General features: G+C 50.5%; 1 protein-coding gene across 7 annotated transcripts in view; it reads left to right on the top strand.

Annotated features, from left to right (window-relative positions):
• Window positions 1-18,308, top strand: part of GAB3 (GRB2 associated binding protein 3) — a 60,857-nt gene that overhangs the window by 9,225 nt on the left and 33,324 nt on the right. For 3 of the 7 annotated variants that reach the window (XM_029929554.1, XM_029929553.1, XM_029929559.1), the window contains 3 exons: window positions 11,935-12,238; window positions 14,768-14,966; window positions 15,587-16,071. In XM_029929554.1, coding sequence (XP_029785414.1) covers window positions 11,935-12,238; window positions 14,768-14,966; window positions 15,587-16,071 — 988 coding nt within the window. Of the gene's footprint in view, window positions 1-5,011; window positions 7,219-11,934; window positions 12,239-14,767; window positions 14,967-15,586; window positions 16,072-18,308 lie in introns of those variants that run through there. The other 4 variants (XM_029929556.1, XM_029929558.1, XM_029929557.1 and 1 more) reach the window with 4 other exon arrangements.

The following is an 18,308-nucleotide window of genomic DNA, read 5'->3' as shown; positions in this document are numbered from 1 at the left end:
TACTCGTCCTCACTCTCCTCTCCCCTTCCTTCCCTGTCCTGGGCGCTGCGGCGCAGATGTCCACCTCTGTGTTTTCCACACTGGTATGGTTTCCTTTTCAAATGTGAGTCTTTAATCCAGGCAGAGTTGCTTTCCACTATATGTGCAATGAAACACAGATTCACAGGTTTACTGAGCTTTGCACCGAACCTCAGATATCTTATATCTAATAACACGACACCAGGTTTCCCAAATTCCTCTAATTTGGGAGAGTGGGAGGATCTCTTGCTAGGCTCAGCGCATTAAAAAAAATTTTTTTAACGTTTTTATACAGTTTTTGAGAGAGAGAGAGAGAGAGAGACAGCGTGAGCAGGGGAGGGTCAGAGAGAGAGGAGACACAGAATCTGAAGCAGACTCCAGGCTCTGAGCTAGCTGTCAGCACAGAGCCTGACTCGGGGCTTGAAATCACAAACCGTGACATCATGACCTGAGCCGAAGTCAGATGCCCAACTGACTGGGCCACCCAGGCGCCTCTAGACTGAGCTCATTTTTATAAAAACTGTGCTGAATTTTCTTTTCTCCTACCCTTTGTGATCCAAATACACACTCTCCCACAGTGCCGATCCCAGTTCTCATTCCTGTCGTTTGTGCAGCACGGCAGGGCCCCTGTGCGGGAACGTGCCCTGCAGCACCGCAGTCCGAAGCGAGCGCTCCACTCGCCTCACTCCTTCCCCCGAGGCTCCACATGTGACCTGCATAGCTGTGGTCAGTGCACCACAGCTGTTGATGTCTCGGCAGCACGCGGTTTAGACCCAGGCTCCCAAGGTGGGCGATTTGAGCGGCTCACGTACCGCAGAGTCCCCTTAGGGATGGAGCCTGTGCACGCCACAGGGTCCACGTGGACCTTAAGTGATTCAATTGAATCCATGCAAAGCACTAAGACATCTGTGTGAACTATTTTTACTATTTTGAGAAATCTGCCTTACTTGAGGTCTTTTTGTTGCTCGGTTAGTGGGCTCCTTTGGAGATAGTCCCAGGAGCCCTCGTGCCTCGGCACTCAGCTTGAGTGGTGTTGAGTATTCCTAGGGGTTGGATGCCCATGACTGTGAGAGTAACATTTTGCCATTTTTTTGTTGTGGTAAAATATACATATATAATATAGGTTATTTTACTATTTGTAATTGTAAAGTTCCGTGGCATTAAACACATTTGTGATGTTGTGTAACCATCAGCATTATCTGTACCCAGCACTTGGGGACGACACTGGTTTATTAAAAGCTTATTCTCCGGGCACCTTGTGGCTCAGTCAGTTGACTGTCTGACTCTTGGTTTTGGCTCGGGTCAGGATCCCCGGGTCATGAGATCAAGCCCTACTTCGGGCCCCCGTGCCAAGCGTCCAAGCAGCTTGGGATTCTGTCTCTCTGTCTCCCTCTTCCGCTCGCCTTTGCTCATGCATGTAGATGCTCTCTCTTGCTCTCTCTAAAAAAATAAGATAAAATGAAGGAAAACAAAATCTTACCCTCATGCGTTCATGCAGTTGCAGGTTAGTTGTGAAGTTGTCACTTATTATCCCTGAACCTTCCTTCACACTTGATCGCCTCCTTTATGCTCCTGCTCTACCACAGACTCTATCACAGAACTTACTAGACTTTCAAACAGCTGTTTCTTCCTGAGCTTGTTTTTGCCCATTATTCCAAGCCATTATGTCGATCCTGAGCCTGATCCCTTATGTATTGGCGGCACTCCGCATGCCCAACACCTGGTCTTAATGGCCTCCGAGATTCTGAAAGAAAGTAGGCAGGACACTCCGTGGCCCTTAGGTTGACAATTCATGAGGAAGGTCAAGTGCGTGTCATGTAGTGTGGCCCACTTATCTCTGCCCAACATCCCTCCTCAGGATTCCTCCTTCCGAGGCCTGCCGCACCGCAGAGACACAGGGCTTCTCTGCGTCTGTTGACAACTGTGGAAGCCAATCCTGGGGGCCAGGCCATCTCCAGGACAATTGCAGGAAGTTGTTCCATGCCTGGGACAAGTCCTAGCTGAATCTGGCAGTGAACAGAAGGTTACAGGCCATCAGGATGAAGGGTCACCAGCAATCCCAGGGCTGCTGGAACTGAGCCAGGACAAAGAGGCACAGTGTAACGTGCTCCTGGAAATTCCTGACCCTCTGCCCTTGGGCCCCATGGCTTTTGCAGTCCCCCTTGGCAAGGAAATGGAAGGCGGGGAGAAAGGAGAACATTATCCAGAATTCTGTTTTTTTGATGATCTTTACCTTTTGCAACCCAGAAATATGCCCCAAACTTCCTGAGTGTTTTCACGGTGAAGCCACTGGGAAGATAATGGGGGTCCGGGTCGTTACCAACTGCTCCCCTTCATCTTGTGTTCTGGGACCACATCCAAGATCCTGGGGGCCATACAGTTGGAGGCCACAATGGACTCATTAGCTTTTCTGAACACTAGCTCTCGCTTATGAAGCCCGTGTCGGCGGACATACAACTCGAAGAAGAAGCCTGCTCGTAGAGGAACAGTGATGAGGAAGGATGTAAGAGGAAATGGAAAGTCAGTAAATCAGACAAGGGCCAGTCTTATTTCTCTTTTAGTTTTTGTCTTCCCTGTCTTCTGAACTCTTGAGAAGACTGCCTGTAAAGGGACCGAAATACTCCACTTCAGGAGACAGAGCTAAGTCAGGGGAAATGCTTCCGACAGCTGTGTGGCCTAAAATGGTCCTCACTGGGTGCACTTGGATATGTGACATGGACTGCATTGCCGTGTCACCCTGTTTCCCTCCACGTGCCTCGCTGGGGGGCTGCAAGAGTGGCAGGAGCAGCTTACTGGGTGCTCGACCAACTCCCACTGTTTGCGGTCTTCTGGAATTTCAACTAAGTTTTGTTTAACTTCTTAAGTTACAGAGTGTTGTTTAAACCATTTTTTAAATGTGTGTTTATTTTTGAGAGACAGAGAGACAGAGTGTGAGCAGGCGAGGACCAGAGAGAGACAGAGAGAGAGAGAAGGAGACACAGAACTCGAAACAGCTCCAGGCTTTGAGCTATCGGCACAGAGCCCGACTCAGGGCTCAGGCTCACGGACTGTGAGATCATGAGCTGAGCAATAGTCAGACGCTTCACTGACTGAGCCCCCCAGGCACCCCAATGTACAGACTGTTCCTGAATACTGAAAGGGGAGTCCTCACACTTGCATTAATGAAAAAGACACTTCATGCCTCTGAGGGCCAACTTCCTGTTCTGCAAAATTAGTTGCCTTGAGCGCTTCACAAGATTCTGAATAGAAGTTGGTACGCGTTCAGGGGAGAGGAGTGAGGTCAGCGGGAGCTCATGGGCCACGGTTCCAGTAGAGCACGGCGCGCGGCCTGTACTGCACGGCCTGGTGACCGTGTCTGCCTGTTTGTAAGCTGGAGCCTGCCAGTCGGCGTGGCGTGGAGTCCTCCCTGCTTGGCGTGGCCAGGACTGGCAAGCCTGCGTCTTCCAGCGGCTGCTGCCTCCACTCCAGCTGCCCCCTCCACCACTCCGACCCTCCAGGCGGCTGCGCGTCCATCCACGCCGCACATCCCGTCAGCGCACAAGGCCCACGGGACAGCTGTGCGAGTTGTGGAAGCCAAGCATGTGTCGTGGCTCTCTGTGTTCCCGGCACGCTTGCTGTTTCGCAAGTGTAAGTGTCGATGCATCTGGGTCTTATGCACACCACGTCCGCTAGCTTTCTGCGCGTTCTTGACTTTTTTGGGCTGAGGATATTTTCATAAAGCTGCTTAGAAACGTCATTAGATCCCTGGGAGGCTGGTGGCCTTCTCTCGTTCCCCTACTGTCACTATCTTGCACAACTAGCAAATGATGTTGGGAGCATCCGAGAGCTGCTACAGGCTTCCCACACTATAGTTTCGTCGCCCGTAGCTTCGCGTGAACACCATCGCTGTCAGTGTGTAAATCTGTCCCAGTGCAGGGGCCCTTCCCACTCACCCTCCGCGGCCACAGCACTAGTCTGTCCCCCGCGCAACTACTTCAGGGACCAGCAACACCGAAGGATCTGAACCCAGCTCCCAGTGCAGCCACATGACGTCCTGTTCCTTCTGCCTGACTTGGGAAGCCCGGCCATGAAGGCAGGTTGCCGACCCATCCTGTGCGTATGTGCAGGAAATGATTTCATAGCTTTGGGATTTCACCACTGCAGAGGGGGCAGGGCGCCAATTCCACCGAAACAAAGGCACAGTAATCACTCTGGCCTGAAAAGCAGTTTACACCAGAGGTGTCTCTTTACAGCCTCGGAGACAGGCCAGTTCGGTTTCATTGGAGTGAATTCGGGAGCCCAAGAAGTGGAGTTACTATAATCTGGCCAGGTTCTTCTCCCCATGCAAGTAAACTTGAGTGCACAAAGCAAATGCTCAGACTTCGGAGGTGTATCCTTCTTCATCACCTTGAGCCTTGGTAACTTGTCTTAGTAACTGATTAAAGCTCGTGTTAGGTTTGCTTAACTGATCACCCTCACACCCCAACTTAATATTGAACAGCGTCTGGATAGAGCATTTACTACTGTGTTTGATTTAAAAGTCCGGCATCAAGCCTTGCATGGCAGCCTAGGGTGGAGCCTCGAGACTGCGTCTGCTCGGTTCACCATCACATCCATGGTTCTTTAAGTTGATTTATTTATTTTGAGAGAGAGAACATGCACCTGGAGGAGGGGCAGAGAGAATCCCAATTAGGCTGTATGCTGTCAGTGCAGAGCCCGATGTGGGGGTCTGTCCCACGAACCATGAGATCATGACCTGAGCCAAAAAGTCGGACGCTTAACCGACTGAGCCACCCAGGCAGCCTTGTCAAGAGTAATATCTGATATATTTTTTAAACTTTATATTTTTTTTTGAGAGAGAGAGAGAGAGAGAGAGTGAGAGACCACGGGAGGGGCGGAGAGAAAGGGAGATACAGAATCCGAAGCAGATACCAGGCTCCGGGCTGTCAGCACAGAGCCCGACATGAGGCTTGAACGTATGAACTTCGAGATTATGACCTGAGCCGAAGTCAGACACTCAACTGACTGAGCCACCCAGGCGCCCCCATAATAATTGTTTCAAATTCTTGTGTGCTTACTCCATCACATCTGTTGTGTGTGCTCACTCATGTTTCTTCTGCTCATGAACCACATTTTCCTGCCCCTCTGCATCTTTAGTAATTGGGGAGGGAAGTATTTCCATTGTAAATGTAATATTGTTGAGTGCCTGGATTTTGTTGTCTTCCTTAAGTGTTGAAGTTTGTTTTGGCAACAGTTCAGTAACTTGAAGATGAGCTTGATGATTCGAAGTCTGCACTCTGGGGCTGGTCTGGCCTATTCCAACTCTAAGCTGTGGGCTTTCCAAAGGCTCTCCTGAATGGTTCAGGTTTTTCCACTCTCACTGGTCAGAACTCAGACATGATTGGCTTCTGGATTCACCTGCACGTGCCCTTGTTAGTACCGCTTCCTCTGTAGCTTTGTGGAACTCTTTCCTGACCTAGGTCCCCGCTCTGGTACTGTTCCCCACAAACGTCAGCCATCCAGGATTCTGATCTCTGTCTTTTCAGCTCTGGTTAGGATGCCTCCATGCACTGTTGTCTTGAAACATGCCTGGAGTCTGAAAGCCAGGATGGTGGTTGGGCTCACCTCTTTTGTTTCTCTTCTCATTCAGATCACAGTCCTGCACTGACTGTCGTCCAGTGTCTAAAAGCAACCATTGCATACACTCATTCTTGTTGCTTTTATGGGTAGGGGGTAAGTTCCATGGCAGCTACAGTGGTGTGGCCGGAGGTGGAATTCTCCCAGTGACTCAAATGTCGTGAAGGTTGAGGGCCATAGGCGTTTGCTGCGGCTGCTAAAACAAAGTGCCACAGATTGCATGGCTTAAACAGCAGAAATGTGTCGTCTCACAATTTGAGAAGCTAGATGTCTGGGATCAAGATGTCGGCAGGGCCTGGTTCCTCCTGAGGGCTGGGAGGAAGGCTCCGTCCCAGGCGTTTCCCCTCAGCTTGCGGGTAGCCGTCGTCCACCTCTGCATCTTCACCGACTACTCGTCCTGTGCGCGTGTGCAGCTGCCCGGCTTCTAAGTCGGTTTCACTTGCTCAGTCAACATTCCGCCTCCAAGTCCAGTCACACTTGGAGGACCTGGGGGTTAGGACTTCTGCATATGATTCGGGGTGGGGCGATGGAACTCAGCCCATCCCAGGGAAGCTGAGACTCCAGTCGCAGCCCCTCTCCCTGGAAGCCAGCGCACAGCTGGCACTGGGCTTTGCTCTGACCCGACGGGTCACTGTCTATCAGGAAACAAACTGCGAGGTGTTTGTAAATTATGAAGTCAGCAAGTTGGGTTGGTTTAAGAGGAAAACAACACATAGCTTTTTAGTCTTAGGAGGATGGGATTCAGTTATTCCTTTAATGCTTGCCGACCGATGAGCAGGCCTGTGATCCAGATACACCTTTCTGGAGAAGCTCAGTTTGTACCTCTCCGATTCAAGGAATGAACACAAACACTTTTCCACAGGGCTACAGGATGTTGCAGGGTTTTGTTGTTGGAGATGATACTGGTGGGGTGGTAATGAGTCAGCTTGGTGGCTGTGGCAGGAAAGGCTGATGGGAAACAGATCTTTGATTATCAGAGCTGGAAAAGCCGTCACAACCATTGGTGCATGGTGCGGGGGGAGGGGTACGCAGTCCACAGGGGAGAAAGGTTCCCAGGGCAAGTGGTGCCTTGAGCCCCGGTGACAGCCAGCCGTGTCATCATTTTATAAGTTACTTTCAAATTGATAATGTTTCTCTGTTCATTTGTCATGGCTTTACCACAGGCCAGGGCATACCAGCTCCGTTCACAGGTGCAGACGTTTGCAGCGGTCAAGGTAACTGCTCAAGGTCGCCCAGGAAGGCAGAAGCAGAAGCAGAATTCAAATGCAGGTCTTGACTTTCATTGTAGCGCCCATTTTTCTCGTACTCCATTTCTCTGACTCATAGTCATGGCTAATTGTGTGCATAGTGATTTTGCTTTGTAGATCGCTTGGTGTAGGACGTGCTTGTCTTCACATTCTGCCCTGAAGTGTTCGGCTCGTCCCTTTCCACCTTGGCTTTCCAAGCTCCTTCTGACACCTGCGCAGCGGAGGAGGTCTGAGGGGACAAGGCGGACTTCCGGGCAGCGTGGAAGCCAGCGGTCCCAAACTCGCATGTAAAGAGCTCTCACGTGACAAGAGAAACAGCCCTCAGGTCGTGTCCTCTGTGAGTTCACCCATCCCCCAGCACCCTTCTACCTTTCGTGCAGAGTGCCTGGCATGTAGTAGGTGCTTAATAACTGTTTACTGAATGGGGACGCCTGTGGAGGCTCAGTCGGTTAGGCATCTGACTCTTGGTTTCAGCTCAAGTCGTGATCTCATGGTTCTGGAGTCCCAGCCCTGTGTCAGGCTCTGTGCTGATAGTGTGGTACCTGCTTGGGATGATGTCTCCTCTCTCTCTGCCCCTGCCCTATGCTCTCTCTCTCTGTCTCTCAAAATAAACATTTGAAAAAAATAGCTGTGTATTGAATGGATTCATGAACACGTCCTCTCCAGAGGCATTGGTTTAAAATCCTTTTAATCATGGAAGAAAGCACAGAGTGCCCCACATAAAACACAAGTGTGGCTTGTGAATTATTATTAGCTGAGCCCTGTAGTAAGCAGCAGCTAGTTGCAGATACGTTTGCTGCCTCACCCTGGTCTCAACCCGCTTCTCCGAGTGGGTACATGCCATCCTGGCACATAAAGAAATCTCTCTTTTGCATCGTTTTTAAAAAATTTTTTTTAATGTTTTATTTATTTTTGATACAGAGAGAGACAGCATGAGCAGGGGAGGGTCAGGGAGAGAGAAGGAGACACAGAACTGGAAGCAGGCTCCAGGCTCTGAGCTAGCTGTCAGCACAGAGCCTGACGCGGGGCTCGAACCCACGACCGTGAGATCTGACCTGAGCCAAAGCCGGAGGCTTCCAGAGGCTTAACTGACTGAGCCACCCAGGCGCCCCTCTTTTGCATGTTTTTAATGTTGTGATCACTCTGATGAGCATCCCCTGGGCACTGTGATTTCAAGTGTGTATCTCCTAGACAGCCTGCCGCCCTTTTTCTTGTTCATCTGTGGGAGAACGTGGGCCTTTGAGATGCCAAATACCCACGGCATGACGTGGGGTTGGTTATGCCCTCGTGCCAGGCCGTTTCGGGCACAAAAGTTCTGCCCGTTCTGCCTCCTGAGTCAGTGACTGTTGATGCTTTATACCTTAGCTTCTAATTCACTGGCGTGGCCAAGTGGTGATATTCCAAGTGTACCACTTATTTTCCTTTATGGGTCAGAATACATTTATAAAAATGTGTTTCCCTTTATCTTCCCAGTGGCACGGCTTGTCGAGGAAAACGCATCTGATGGGTTTCAAGACACTGTAATGAGTAGATTTGGCTCCTGGGTCCCCTGCCATGACCCTACTCAGACCTGATCACTTCCTTGTGTAACTGTTTTATTTATCTTTTTGTAAAAGTTTATTTATTTATTTTGAGGAAGAAAGAGAGAGAAAGAGAGCGAGAGAGCGAGAGAGAGAGAGAGAAGGGAAGACGGGCAGGGGCAGAGAGAGACGGACGATCCTAAGCAGATTCTGAACTGTTAGCGCAGAGCCCGATGCAGGCCTGTAACTTAGGAACCATGAGATTATGACCTGAAATCAAGAGTCAGACGCTCAAGTGCCTGAGCTCCTCAGGCTCCCGTCTTTAAGTTGCTTTTTGAGAACTGTCCACATGCAACATGGGGCTTGAACTCAAGGTCCAGACTGAGGCAGCCGATGCCCTTGTGATGTCCGGTGGGACAGGTCCTACCCGTGCAGCAAAGGGTTCCAAGAACACGCTTTTGCGTCGTCACCACTATCAGCAATCTGCAAGGCCGGAGGGGGGGTGTCTCTGCACGTTCCTGGGTGACTATTGTGCTCCTTCCTCAGCAGCAGGCTGCAGGGAGCTGGGAGGCCAAGGTTTGTCATGTGCAGAGGTGGTGTGAGGTCATCAGTGAGACCGAGCTCCCAGGAACCTGGCTGCTGTCTTTACTAGGGCCGGGGGTGGGGGGCATAGGGTTTCAGGGGCCGGCTGTTGGGGAGTTTGACACACAAGTGTGGGGAGACAAAAACAAAGGACCCCAATGGTCAGCCATCAAAATTGGCTGGGGAAGCAGCTTCTGGAAAGGCTTCTGCTACACTTGTTTGCTTCCCCAGCCCTTCTTCGGTCTTGGCTTCCCCCCCCACTTCCTCCTGGAAGCTTCCCCAGGCCCCACCATGTGATGTGTACTCTGTGTGTCCCCAGAAAAGTTTGGCTTTCTGTGATCATAGGACTGACCTCCTGGACTGCCACTGTCTATTTATCCATCTGCCTACTTCCCGTGCCCCCCATGGCCCTGTACCCGGATCCCCTCTGCTTTCCCGGTGCCCGTGCGATTGTCAGCATATTAGCAGGCCACCGAGAGATGGCTCGTGAACAAATGAGGGACATTCAGACATGATCACGTCATTGTCCTCTTGCGTCATGCCACGCCTGGCCAACCATTCGCCAATGTGGCCACTGCCGTGGCTGGAGCCCCTACATTTCATGTGTCCAGCCCTTGCCCCCGCCTTTGGGCTCTCACTCCCTCTGTCTCCATCATGGAGCAGGAGTCACCGTGATTCTTGCTATTACTTTTTTTCCCCCCAAACTGCTCTTAAAGGATGAGAAATCTGTTCCCATAAAACTAAGAGCAATTAAGTTGAAACTTGGTTCTGAACTCCATTTGACTTCCTCTTTTAGAGTCAGTTTGGGGAAGTACAACAAAGTTCCTGTTCACATTTCCCTACCAAAGTGGCCTTTCGAAAGTTCGGGGTGCCCCAGGCTCCCTGTGAAAGCTTTCCTTACTGGGCGCACATGGCATTCCCTCGTCCTCTGGACCCTTCCCTGGGCCTGCCCCATCTCAGGGAACTCAGGGACTAGGCCTCACATCCCTGTTTGCCTGATTTCCCATCAGCCCCCATGTTCTGAACCCCACAGTGACACTTGAGCTCCTTCCATTCAGTGGCTTCACCCTTTCTGATGGCATTTTCCTGTCCTTCCTGAGTCCCCTCCAGGAGCACACAGACGTCCTCTGATGTCTCTGATCTTTAACAGTGAGGCTTAATCATACCTCTCTGTCCCTCTGCCGAGTGGCCAAACCTCTCCCTAGAGAGGTAGAACCAGGGAAGGGCACCCGTTCCCTGCTTGACCGCACCCAGCGCGGAGCACCTGCCCCTTTGCCACAGCCTCATAGGCCTAACGGTAGGCCTTTCCCCTTTCGGCGCTTGGTCGGGTTCTCTGCAGCCTCAGATATCCTGTCCCCTGGGCAGTGAGAGAGCTGGGAAGTCTCCTAGACGGGGGCATGTCCTTCTCCAGTGGTCTCTTGGTCTCAGCCGGTGGCCTTGTAAATGTGTCAGGCCTAAGAAGCTAGAGATAAAAAGGACTTCCTGTCCCAGTGGCCACCATGCCTCCTGGCAGAAGCCCACGCTTCCTGCTGTCACACAGGCCCTCACTCGGAAGAGCAAACCACAGAGCCGTAAATCTGCCCCTTGGGTTTGCCAACTGCAGGATTGAGAGTCTCCGCCGGAGGACAGCCCCGCCTGGCGGCCTGCTCCCCTGGCCCTTGCCTTAATGTGAGAAAATGGAGGGCTTGAAAAAGGGCTCCACTTCCTTCTCTGGCTCGAGGAGATGGCGGGGCACTTTACAGACAGTGGGGCAGATGGAGGGCTCCTCAGCCCCCCATTGTCCTCTGACATGGGTTCAAGGCCTAGGAAAAGACGCATCTGCAGTTGACCTTGGCCCCACCATTCTAAGGGGTCCTCACTCTCTGCCCCCTCCCGCCTCCTGGTGCAGCTTTCTCAGGGTGTGGACCACACTTTGCCTGATCATTTTACCTCAGTGCTTGGCTTTTTCCTTTCCGATGTCCTAGCGCTTCTCAGCAGGGCTGGAAAGCTTTAGGCCACACAGTTCCTGCCCTGCACCTTCGCCCCCACCCCGCCCACCTTTACTACAAGCAAAACACACCTAGTTTTCTGATGCCCTCAGGGTATCCCGATTCCTCGTTTAGGACACACTGTGACTTAGGTTGCAAATGCCTATGTGTCTTCTAAAAAAACTCCCTTGGGCTCAGAGCCCTCCCGCTTCAGAGTCAGACGTCTCTGAAGAGCTGGCCACACTCCCGCTCTTGACTGTCCTTCCGTCCTCACTTGAGTTCAAGTCCACTCCTGCAGCAGGCGGGCGCCCTACTAATTTCTTTGAACCTCAGTGTTCTCAGACATAACATGCACGCACACACAAGGCAATGACCTCTCTCATAGCATAGTTTTGGGGCTTCAGTGGGTTACAGTAAAGCAGTTGGGGGTTTACAGAAAGACAGTCCTCAACTTCAGATGGTGATAATCCTCTCTTTTCTCAAATGCGTACGAGTTTTCTTTTCTTCTTGAGCAATTCTCTGGAAGTTGAATAACAATGTTAGCTAATACTGACAAGGGTGGGCACTCAGGATTTGTGTCTGATTTTTGCGTCTGATCGTGGCTTTGGGATTCATATAGAATAGTGCTAACAAGCTTTCTTCTTGTTCATTACTAAGTTTTTTCTGTAAGCAGGAATATATGTGCATTGGTATCACACATGTCAGCTGCGTTGGTTGGGATGTACAGATCTGGTCCCCTGACCTGTGGGCACAAATACCATCCCTACACTCCTTAGTAGTGAGCCACCGATACAATCATTGAGTAAACCAGACTTGGACCTGATGTGGTAGCTATTTATCACAAAGCTAGGAGGGTGTTGCATTTCACCGTTAGGGCGGCTGATCTACTTCTCTGCTGTCCTTGTCACGAAACAGGTACTCGGCAACGTCGGAGAAGCCCGTGACAGGGGTCCAGTAACTTCTTGTCAAATTGCCTCCCTGCAGGCCTGGCGCAGGCGCTGGTTCGTCCTCCGGCGGGGCCGCATGAGCGGCAGCCCGGACGTCTTGGAGTACTACAGGACCAAACACTCGAGCAAGCCCATCCGCGTGATCGACCTCAGTGAGTGCGCAGTGTGCCAGCACGTGGGCCCTGGCTGCGTCCGGAAGGAATTTCAGAATGACTTTGTGTTCACTGTCAAGACCGCTTCGCGTACATTCTATCTGGTAGCTAAGACCGAAGTAGAAATGCTGGCGTGGGTGTACAGCATTAGTCAGGTCTGCAACTTCGGCCAGCTGGAGGACAGCGCAGGTGAGAGCAGGGCCGGGGTTCCTGTGTGCATGAGGGTGGCCCGGGGTGTGTCAAGCATGCCACAGTGCTTTGAGAAAACGCGTCACGATGCCAAGCCCACCTCCTCCAGGGTGTTTGGACAGGTTCCTTTGTATCAGAATTGTTCCACAAAGTACAGTTCTAGGAGCTGCTTTCTTTCACCTGGTTCTAGGTTTCAGGCCCAATGTGTACACACTGAGCATGACAAGTGACTTTGGTGGCTTTGAAGCCACTCTGCAGCTTCGCAGTGACAGTGGAGTGTAGGTGAAGATGTCCCCTAGGGCTCTGAGTTTCCCCATGTTGTTGCAGCTGCTGCTGTCCTAGAAATACTAAATACCACCGTGCTTCCAACATCCACGAAAGCCCAGCTTTTCTGTTGTCTAGTGGCTTGTGTGACACTGGATGCTGGGACAGAAGTCACAGGCAGGGACGCCAAGACAGAACTCACAGGCGGGGACTCTGAGACAGAAGTCACAGGCGGGGATGCTGGGATGGAACACACAGGCAGGGACAGAACTCACAGGTGGGGACGCCAAGACAGAAGTCACAGGCGGGGATGCTGGGATGGAACACACAGGCAGGGATGCCGGGACAGAAGTCACAAGCAGGGAAGAACTTGTCCTGTCTCCAATTGGCTCAAGGTCAGTGTGGGGCAAGTTAGCTCTGACATTGCTCTGGGCCACATCTGGGTTCTTTTTCCTGTTGTCTCTCTGTCACTTGCTCTCTCACTCGCTCTCTGTCATACGCATGTACACACATGTACTGCACCGAGGGTTACAACTCACTCACCGTCACAAAATTGGCTGTTGAGCCCCTGGCATCATCGCACCATGCCCTGATCCTCAACCTGTGCGACCTTGAATCTGACTTCTAGCATATTAGTCTGGCAGACAAAACCTTAGCGCTAGATTCCATGGTCGACCCCATTACTTCGTGCTTATCACCTGCCGTTGGAACACACCTCACACCGCTAGGTGGGTGCAGAGAGCCAGTCCCGCTCTCCAGGGTGGCACAGGGGGTGTGCTGCTTGGGGACAAAGTCCTGTTCTCTTCAGGAGCTTGGGAAGCGGAGTAAGTGCAGCTAGCCATTCAGTCACATTAGTGAGCCTTGAGAGCACTCACACCGAAGGAAATGAAGTGACTGGAAGCTGACTTGCAAAGCTGCAGCGAGTCCTTACTGGCTGGTGACCCACAGCGAGCGCACAAGCAGAGCCTCCCAGACTGACTGTGCCTGGCCTGCCACTCACTCTTCGCCGCCCTCCTTGCTACCTTCAGCCCAGACTAGCTCTGTATTCATGTGCCACATTGCGTGTCCCTTCCATTTCTTTCCTCGCCCAGGAGTGATCCTAAAACATAGATAGATAACATGTGTCCCAGTGTCCAAAGAGGAACAGGAATGAGTCAGGCACTAGGCAAAAAATGGAAAGTTCTGGCATGAAGTTGGAGGAAGCCAGAAACCACCCCTATGACCTTTCTCCTTCCCTGTGGCCCCCACGTTAATTTTTAGGAGGTTGTAAGAGCAGAGTCCTCTTTACTGAGAACCACACCCAAAGGGCTTTCTTGTGGCTTCTCACGTATAGTGTTTGGTTCCGTATCCAACAACCATAGGTAGTCAACACATCGTGAGCACTCTGGCCAGGAACTCTGTCAAATGCTTTTGTGTATTAGCTCATCCTCCTGAGACCGATTTTGTGGCGTATGTACTATTAGCGTCTCTGCTTTGCAAAGGTGGGAACTTGCAGCAAGCAGGTAACTTAACCAAAGTCACAGCAGCTAGATAGTAGAGCCTGGACTTGAACTCAGACAGTTCTGGGCCACTCTGACTCAGGAGTCCGGACCTTCTGCCAAGTTGGTTCAAAGGGGAAATAAAAGCAGGCTTTTCACCAGAAGTCTCTGAATGCTATGCTCCTTGAGAAATGTGGCCTTTGCCAGCCATCACTCCCTCTTTCTTTCCTCTTGCTTACACATCATTAACCATATTCTTTGTTTATGTTTTATTTGTCTGTCTCCTCTAGTGGACTGCAGACCCCAGCGAGGGCAGGGTCTTTGTCTTGGCAGAGTTAGAACAGTTCTGCGCACATAGTAGGTACAATAGTAGAAATTCCATGTAGATGTACACATGTATGTGCCCACGCATCTGTAAGCACATGCCTATGTATTATGCATAAATGTACATGTACATATATGTATTTGTTGAGTGCATAAACAGTAATGCAGGCCTACGGCTGAGAGCCATAAAGCAGCTGTGAGTGGACTCTGGTACTGCAGACTTTTAGACCAAGAATGCTTGTTTTTTTTTTTTTTTACTCTTAATTGATTCAACACTTCGCTCTTGGAACATTGGCCTTCTTCCCCAGACATTGTTTATAGCTCGGGGAAATGGTCTCCTCTGTCAGTACAAACACCAGCTGTGATTTGCATCTTCTCTTTGGCTTCTTCGATGCTGTCGGAGGAGTTGGGGGTGAGTGCTACGGCCATTCTTAAACGGTAACCCAGGAAATGATTTCTCCAGCAGATTCCATGGAGAGCTCCTCGAGCATGGCCTCCCCGCCGCAGCCAGCCCCCGCCAGCGTCGGCTCCTCCTTGCTGAGAGACAGCCCGAGCACTAACGTCGTCGCCACCGAGGAAAGCGGGAGTGAGTCCGAACTCCTCTCCCTTCCAGATTATCTGATTCTGTCCAACTGTGAGACCGGAAGACCGCGTCACACCAGGTATGCACGTTTGCAGAAAGTCCGCTGCCTTCTCTGGCGGGTTCTGTCACGGACATGTGCTCCGTGTGCCCGACAGGACAGGGCAGCACCTTCCAGTGGGTGTGTCTCCCCTCCCCTCTTCCTGCTGCAGCCAAGCTGGGGACACAGCACCGTCAGCCACTGTGAGGGATGAGTCATGCATGTTAGCACTGCGGCTTTCATTTCTAACCTTGCATTTTCCTCTGTATCTGACACTGGGAGGATGGCAAAGACCAACAACCCGTTTGTTCCTGCGTCCAAGGCCTGGTGAGGGTTGCAGAGGGAATGTGAGAGGCCAGCGTGCATTTCACCTATGGATGGATGGCTTTCTGCTTTTTTCTAGTTTATTTGTTTATTTTGAGGTGGGGGAGAAGGAAGGGCACAGAGAGAGGGCGACACAGAATCCCAAACAGGCTCCTCTCTATCAGCACAGAGCCCAACGCGGGGTTCAAACTCACAATCTGCAAGGTCATGACCTGAGCCAAAATCAGGAATCAGAGGCTCAACCCACTGAGCCACTCAATTGCCCTGGCTTTCTTCTTCTGACTTCTGCCTTGGACTTGCTTCATTTCAGTCAACTTTATATACTTTTTTTCCCTCAGTCTACCCACCAGATGTGATAGCTGGTCAAACTCAGACCGCTCGTTGGAACAGACTTCATTTGACGACGTTTTTGTTGACTGCCTGCAGCCCGTGTCCCCCAGTAACTTGGTCCACCCCTCACACCACGGGAATGGATCTCAGAAGGTGCCTTCCACAAAGCCTCAGGCTGCCCTGATATGGAATAGAGATATCAGTGGGCCAACCAAGGACCCCTTTTATTCACCGTTGGTGGAAACGTCCTTAAATTCCACCATTCAGGTAGATAAAAACCAAGGTTCCTTGCCCTGTGTGGTAAAAGAGCTAGATATCGTGTCCAACATGCCACCTCCCCGCCCCCCTAAGCCAAGCCATCTCTCTGAACGGCGCCAAGAAGAACGGGTCCTGTGGAATGAGCATGGCGGCATCAAGAAGCCCGAGTGCACTACGGCAGCAGCAGCGAGAAGAATCTCTCTCTCTGGTTTAGATAACATGACAGCCTGGAAAGGTAAGTGTTGGATGCTAACCTCACGGTGAAACCTGCCTCCTTTTACTCCTGTGTCCACATGAGGGCGCTGCTGCACTCTTCCCGGAGGGCCAGGCCGTGTTCTGTTCCAAGTCCGGCGGGAGACACTTGCAGCCCGGTGGCTGCTGAAGGAAGTGGGAGCCCTTGTCTGTTTGCCACGCCCCTGTCCGCCCGACGGGCTTCCCCACTGAGGCGAATGCCCTGGTGTTTGTTCCGGGTCACTCAGGGTCCCACTCGGTACAGTAGGTGATCTCTTTTGCCTCAGTTCAGCCAGATTCTGTTCCTTGGCCCCCCTCCATGCATAGCGCGAACTGAGAGGGCAGACCGTCACTCTTTTATTTCCCAATAATCCTATCAGCCCCACTCGTCCCCCCACCAGACCCGTTCTGTCCACATTTCACTGGCTATATACTGGGGATGTAGCCGTGCACCAAGCTGTCAGCACCCTTTTCTGTAAAGCTGTTTATTCTAGCAGAATTGCTTGCTGCCTCCCTTCCCCCTTCATTCCATGCCACTGTTCCAACCAAATAAAATCAAAATAATCACTCCCACACTGCTACCTATCAGGTCCTATCTTAAAGGAATTATGCAAGTTTAAGGAATACAACCTCCTTTAAAATTGTATAAATTTCTCATTCTGATTGAGGAGGTAAGTCATTCTGGCAAAGGCCTTGCCAGGTATCCCTAGTGATGTGACTTTTATGCTTTACTTCTTTTGGACATCCTCGATGAAATGAGTACACGCGGAGTACATGAAGGGTGGAAAGGGAAAGCCGAAAGAGTATGTGAGTACACTGTGGAAAGTGAAGTGACTAGGCAGGTTGAATGATAGGATATGAAAATGAATCAAAAGTCTCAAATCAAAGGGCCACCTGGCTGGCTCAGGCAGTGGAGCGTGTGACTCTTGATCTCAGGGTCATGAGTTCAAGCCCCACATTGGGTGTAGAGATGACTTAAAAAGAAAATCTTTGAAAAAAGGGCAAATTGAAGAACAGAAATAGTGAACTAATTTAACATGTAAGACATAAAACAATTAGGTTGCATTTTTTTTCATGAAGGCAAACAAAAGCTAAAACTCATTAATATAGAGGGTTTGACCATGAAATAAAGACCAAAGCAACAGTGATGGATAGAAACAAAATGGATCCAATAAAGCATAGGGAACATCAAATCGATTGTTCTGCCTTCCCCACTGAGGCCTGCCTGGAATCGTGGATGTGGATGGCAGCAGAGTGAGGTCAAGGTTCACCGCTGTTCCTGTGGATCTCTATCCAGTGACCCAGCACCATTGACTGGAAAGATCCCTGAAGTCCCGACACCTTCCAGCACACCTTCAGTCATAAATGAAATGCTGTATCTTAGGGGCGCTGCATCTCTGTTCAGCGTTCTCTCCCATTGGGCCCTCGGGTCCAGTCTGAACCAATGTTACACTCCCTTCATGGTTGACATTTCTGTCTGGAAGTGTTCCTACCTGTTCCTAAAGACTGCCAAGTTTAGAGTCAGCTGATCAGGTTGCAAACATACATACATAAATATATTGGGGATTTGAGGAGGATTGCATCATATCTAAAGACTACTTGTGAATATTTGACATCCGTACAGTGTTGAGTTTTTCAGTTCATGAAGAGGAGATAGCCTTTCATTTATAAATCTTATTTGATTTCTGTATATACTTTGATTTATATATTTTAGCGAAGCCTTGGGTATCTCTTGTTAATGTGTTTCCACGTGAGAGAGAGACAGAGAGAGAGAGAAAATCCCAAGCAGGCTCTGCACGATCAGCATGGAGCCTGACTGGGGTTTGATTTCATGAACCTCGAGGTCATGACATGAGCCTAAATCAAGAGTTGGAGGCTTAACCAGATGCTTAACTCACTGAGCCTCCCAGACAACCCTGCCTTTTCTTTCAAAAAATTTTATTTATTTATTTTGAGAGAGAGAGAAAGAGCGAGAGTGTGTGTGTGCAAGAAGTGCGATTATGACCTGAGCTGAAATCAAGAATCACATACTTATCTGAATGAACCCCCAGGCACCCCTGTATCTAGCTTTTCTAAACTGTAGATTATGTTGCATTTTCCTTGTGTACAATCACATCACATACAAATATTACTAATAATTTCATTTCATCATTTTTTAATGTTTGTTTAATTTTGAGAGAGAGAGACAGGGAGAGCTCGAGCACGGGAGGTGCAGAGAGAGGGAGAGTGAGTATCTGAAGC

This window comes from Suricata suricatta, chromosome X (genome assembly GCF_006229205.1).
Source record: "Suricata suricatta isolate VVHF042 chromosome X, meerkat_22Aug2017_6uvM2_HiC, whole genome shotgun sequence".
In the NCBI taxonomy this organism is placed as follows: domain Eukaryota; kingdom Metazoa; phylum Chordata; class Mammalia; order Carnivora; family Herpestidae; genus Suricata; species Suricata suricatta.
The sequence above is the reverse complement of the archived record's forward strand: the minus strand, read 5'-3'. Positions and strand labels throughout refer to the sequence as shown.